Source organism: Balaenoptera acutorostrata, chromosome 6, assembly GCF_949987535.1.
Source record: "Balaenoptera acutorostrata chromosome 6, mBalAcu1.1, whole genome shotgun sequence".
Taxonomy (NCBI): Eukaryota; Metazoa; Chordata; class Mammalia; order Artiodactyla; family Balaenopteridae; genus Balaenoptera; species Balaenoptera acutorostrata.
This window is the reverse complement of record NC_080069.1, coordinates 89,205,836-89,211,835: the sequence shown is the minus strand read 5'-3', so window position 1 is coordinate 89,211,835 and position 6,000 is coordinate 89,205,836. Positions and strand designations below refer to the sequence as shown.

The 6,000-nt window shown below is 38.6% G+C and overlaps 1 protein-coding gene across 6 annotated transcripts in view; it reads right to left on the bottom strand.

The window, feature by feature from the left end:
• Positions 1-6,000, bottom strand: part of MELK (maternal embryonic leucine zipper kinase) — an 82,607-nt gene that overhangs the window by 18,046 nt on the left and 58,561 nt on the right. For all 6 annotated transcript variants that reach the window (XM_057547557.1, XM_007197008.3, XM_007197002.2 and 3 more), the window contains one exon: positions 287-415. In XM_057547557.1, the coding sequence (XP_057403540.1) occupies positions 287-415 (129 nt within the window). The remainder of the gene's footprint in view (positions 1-286; positions 416-6,000) is intronic.

Sequence of the window (6,000 nt, the reverse complement as noted above, 5' to 3'; positions counted from 1 at the left end):
TTTAGCTTATCTGTGGCTTAAAATTATTCTACATCAGGAGCTACTTTTGTGGAAAAAAGGGGAGGGAGAAAATTTTTTTTTTAATGCCATGTAGACATTCAAAATACTAGTGTTCACATTCAGAATTTCCCATTTTCCTCATCAAAAATATTTAAATCATAAAAATGTCTTGCTTGTGGGCCCCTGACACCAGCAAAGTTAACTTCCCTGGCATGTATCCACTTATGAACAAGGTGGGCACATGGCAAAAGCAGAAGGCACTCACACAAAAGCTTCTGACATTCACCTTGATGTTTGTGACTGCAGTCGAGTTGGCTTGTCCACAGGAAGAAAGAAGCCTTAAACGAACTGGTTTTCCCCGAGCCTTCTTGGCTAGGAGTAGAAGATAAGTAGCTGTGAGGTGATCATACTGCCACTGGAGGAAAAGAAAATCAAATTGTTTAGAAGACTAAACTTGCCTTTTGAAATAATGTTTTATTTTAAATTAACTTTTTCCTCAATGTAACAAACATTCAGAATTTAGAAATTTTTTTTGGCTTTAAAGCATATAATGAAAGACAGCAATCCCCTACACCACTCCCACACACACACAACTTCCACTCCCTAAAAGGCACCTTAGGCTGTTTTTTCTACATTTCTAAATTAATCGCTTATACAGCTTTAATTTTTTTCAGATTCGGATATTATCTCTAGATTTCTTACTATAGCAAATAAGAATTTAGCTCTACTACAACTCCTTCCTTCCCCCGAACATATTTCCCTGCATCCTCCTACTATAGTTTTATAATTTTTAGTTAAATCAACATTTACATTATTATGATTATGTAAATAGTATTTGCAACTAAGTAAAGGCAATATTCAAAATATTTAATTGGTACCCTGACCCCAGTGAATCAAAACAGAGGTCAAAATATGAGTAGGTTCCTGGGAAACCCCTGCCATGCCAATTATTAACCTTTTAATTGTTGGATATGAGACAGGACCGGAGGGAGGTACCAGGCCTAAGGGAGGTAACAGGGCAACAGGGAGGGCACTCAGTGTAGTAGTTATTTACCAATCAGTATACAAATATTCTAGTATCTTAATAATCTGTATGGCCATACTGGTTGAATATCAGCCCTGCAACCAAACCACACAGGGTGCTATCCTTGCATTTTCTTCTTTTGAAATTTTTTCTTGAAGTTAAAAATAAAAAAGAAGCAGTTAGTCATCTTACTAACTCAACTCCACACTCTCCAACACTCTTCACCTCCTCCCAACATGTTCACAACACATCAGCTAATCTGTCTCCTCCTCTGTCTCACTTTTGGAGACATTCCACCTGATGTCTGCATTCTATGCTCCACTCTGGGCTGGCTTCTCAGCCTGCAACTCAACTGTCGGTTGAGGGGTTCCCTTCACTTCTATCCTACAATATACCCCTTGGTTTCCTAGATCCTACCTGTTCCTTTCTCTTCGTTTACTTTCTTGTTTTGGTGGAACATTTCCTCCAACAACTTCCTGAGTGTGGATGAAGAGGAGGTAAATTTTTTGAGATCTTGCATGTCTGATAAATGACTGACTGTATGCTATCCACACGCTTGACTCTGGTTTGGCTGAGTATGGAATTCCAGGCTGACAATAATTTCCACAGCTTTGAAGGCATTGTCCCATGGTCTTCTAGCTTCTAGTACAGTTATCGAAAAATCTAAAGTCTTTCTGATTCCCAAGCCTTTGTGTATGACCTTTTGTTTCTTGTCTCTAGAAACTTTTTGGATCTCCTTTTTCCCCCTAGTTTTCTGAAATTTCACTAAAACAGGCCTTTGTGTGAATCTATTTTCATCCATTTTGCCAAACCCTAGTTAAGTCCCTTCATTCTTAGAAACTCATATCTTTCAGTTCTGGAATATTTCTTCTTGTACTATTTCTGTGATGGTTTCCTTCCCCTTCTTCTTCTCTGTTTTATCTTCCTGCAACTTCTATTATGTCTATGTTGGACCTTTCTTACTCCTTCTCTTTTCTTTGTGCATCTCTTTGTCTTTAGGTTCTATTCTTGAAAGATTTCACATTACCTTCATTTTCAAACATTTCTACTGAGCATTTCATTTCTGTAGTCATATTTTAAATCTTTAAGAGTATCTCTTAAAATGTCACTAATTTAGTCATCTTATTCCTATTTCAAAAAAGAAATAGCTTCTCTTATCTCAGAGAATATTAATTATTGTTTCTTAGCTATTTTCTTCCACTCCCTGCATTATCTGTTTTTTCTGAGCATCTTTGCTTTTTCTTCCTTCTCTCCCACCACCCCATTTGTTTTGATCTTTGACTTTCATGTTAGAGGCCGTCCTCAAAGGTCTGGTGATCCTTGGCTGTCTGTCTCTATTTGAAAGCAAAGAGTATACTACGCAGCTACTTAAGACTCTTGTGTAGTTTAGGCCTGCTCGTTACCTTATGGGCTTCTCTCTAAGGTGAACAGACAGGAACCTGAACTCCCAACTATTGGTATAGCAGGTCTTTTCTCTTGACTTTTCCCTAGAGATGAGTCTCCCAATATTTTCCCCAACCCCACTGCAATTAGGATAAAATCCTGATCCCAGCATTCTCAGAGTTGAATAGGGAAGAGAGTTACAGGCAGTGGTTCACTGTTCAGTAAGAGGAATGTGTGTGTCAATGCATCCATTTCAGAATGGCTCATCACCCCCACCTGAGCTGCATCTGGTACAAGAGTGCCTCTCGTTCAATGTCTCCAATCTTCTGCTGGAGTGGAGAAGAGGTGGCTATCATACAGCACAAGGTAAACAGAGGAACCTAGCAATCTAACTGCTCTTAATACAGACTTTCAACCAATCTTCCTGTTTCCACCCTGCTCACTTCCCTGACTCCAGAGGTTCCCAGGACCTCTGATTCCTGAGCCTTTCTGGAGCTCCAGGGCTCTAATCAATTTGCTTACTGCCTTTTCCCACTGCAGGCACTTTGCTTTCAGCTTTCTCCAAAATGCTAGGTCAACTGCCACTTAGCTATTTTGTAACTTCTAAAATTTTACTGACATTTCTTTTGTCTCCTCTTTTATTCTCTTCATTGTGAATTGTTTGCCTTTTTATTCCTTTATTGTTATTTTAGTGAGGTTTTAGGAAGTGTTGGATGTAAACATGTCTGTTCAATCTACATGAATAACTGAAAGTTTCTAAATAATGTACTCAAGAGTTTGAGACTCTGCCCTGCAAAAGTGTTAAATTTTAATGCTAAATAATATTTTGTGCTATGTACCTCACAAAGTACACGATGCAAAGAGGTCTACTATCACCTCTGATTTTATTAATAAATTTTATCTGTTAACATTTTAGATGGCCACAATCATAGTATATGCTTTGAAATTTACATAATGGATCTATCAGTCTAGTGGAAGAAGTATAACACTGTGATCAATTATCATGGAATATTGCCTTTAATCCAGAAAGGTTGGGGGAAAGGAAGGACGGAAAAGGTTTCATGGAGAAGGTACTTGGAAACCAGGTGAAAACTACATAGTTATAATCACTCTCTACTTTCCAGAAGCTACGTTAAAGGTTTTTTCTGCACCTCCCACATCCATGGTCTCATGTGTGATAGCTGCCTTTTTGAAAGAGATGCCATAAACTGATAAGAGACAATTGCTCAGAAACAAGTTGCCACTTGCTTGTCAACAATGGCATAACCCAGGCATTGTAAACAATACCTGGAAGGCGCTAAGAGTTTTAGGTGGAGTTTTCTAAACAGGCCTCAGAGTTTTATAATCCTGGAAACTCTACTTCCCTAGGCAAAAAAGCATCCTTTTAATAACTTTTTTGCCATAGCCACTTCATATTACTTATTACAATAAGATGCACAGGGGAGTTCTATGTTTAATAACAGATAAATCAACACATTAGTTATGCTTTTCAGGTGGTGTCGATCCCCAAGTCTAATGCAACCAATGTCTCCCTTATCTTTTAGGCAGCTCCCTCTTTTGAAAGTCAAATGTCTTAAAGTAAAGCAATAGGTTTATCTGTTATAAAGAAGGTTCCATTTCTAGAAAACAAAAAACATTTTAAAATCCCCAGTTACTGTTCAGGCAAGCCAAATGTTAAAGGACTGCCCGGGCACCTGGGCTGAGGAGAGGCGGCTACTGGAACAGAGGGTTTGAGAAATTGAGGAGTGGCCCACCATCCTTCTCCTGACCTTGCTCCCGAGGCCCTCAATCTTTAAACTTCCACCACCAGAACACATGGGTGTTTGCACTGCAGGGGTGAGAGGAAAGGATCTGTCTTGGTCTGTAGGTTCTCGTGTGCACATGCGACCCTCAGCGAAGCCAGACAGATAACTGGCTGCTCCACAACCCAGAGCCACTCATGGCTGGAAGATCGGGGAAAAGTAAGGAAAGCTATGAAGTGGAAGCTCTAGCACCACAGGAGGAAATCTCAATAGGACTATGAGATGGCTCAAAATCATGATACATGAGAGACTCTCACTTCCACATACGAAAAGCAGTTTAAGAATGCTCATGGATATAATATAAAAGTGGTAGTTCCATGAGTTGAATGTTTGGGAATAATATTGTTTCTCTCTCTTTACACAAAGATCAGCAGCACCATACCCAGCATGGATCACATTAAACTGATCTCTGTCCTGTCTAGCCAGCCCCTAGAGCTCCCAAGATGCCAGAAAAAAAAATATAACAGACCACGGCTGATCTCAAACCTGGTTTTCCCAAGGCTCTTTAAAAAGGAAAGTACCTAGAACCAATGTGAATTCTCTGAGACCACCCAGACCAGGATTTTTCAACTTCAACACTATTGATAGTTGACCTGGATAATTCTTTGTGGTGAGTGGCTATTCTCTAGGATATTTAGCAGCATCCCTGGCCTCTACCCACTAGATGCCATTAGCATATACACACACACACACCCCCACCCGCTGTGACAACCAAAAATGTCCCCTGAGGGGCAAAATCACTCCCCGTTGAGAACCACTGACTTAGACCAATGCTTCACAAGCTTTAATGTATAGATGAATCACTTAGGGTTTATCAAGATGCAGATTCTGATTCAGCAGGTCTGAGGTGGGACGGAGATTCTGCATTTCTAACAAGCACAAAGTGATGCTGATGCTGCTGATTCTAGATCACACTTTGAAGAGCAAGAATCTAGAGTAATACTTCTCAACTCCTGGCTACGCACTGCAATCATTTGGAAAGCTTTTAAGAATTGTGATGCTTATGCCATACCCCAGACCAATGAAATAATAATCTCTGGGGGTGGGATTTAGGCATCAGGATTAAAGTTCCTAGGTGATTACAATGCTCAGGCAAGGTTAAGAAGATGTTGTCTACTCATCCCTATGACTGGAAAATAAGTATAAACAGGCATTTAAGAATGAGGGGAAAGTACACAAGAAGAAAAACCATTACTTTCCTCACACATTCTTGATGTTGGTCATGCCTAGCTTTCAGGATAACTGAGATCTTTAAAGAGATGTAACACCAGAAAACAATCTCTATCGCCTCATTATTTTGTTTTCTTTATCAGAAGTAAGAAAACAATTCCCATTTCACTTTTAAGTTTGAAAATTATATGTAGACACCACATAAAGGATACTATTTTAAAGACTTTTTTTTCCCTAATGATTCTTGAAATTCTGAGTATGTTACTTTTAAGATTCAGATTTTAAAAGTTTGTGAATCTCATACTAAATTTTTTCTGGATAAAATGACATGATATATGGGACTTGCTTTGAAATACCCTAGCTAAAAAGGGCAGATGGAGGGTAGTGTTGGAATATAGAAAAAATTGGCAAAATGTTAATAACTGTTAAAACTGGATGATGAGTACATGGAAAACCATTGTTATTATACTAGTCTCTCTACTTTTGTAGGTGTTTGAAAATTTCTATTAAAAAAATTTAAAAAGAAATTTTTTGAATCCAAAATATAGTTTTCTATTAAAGAGCATTCCAAAGAAAAGGTCATGTAATTTTTTTAAAACTTGTTCCCATGAAAACTTCGAA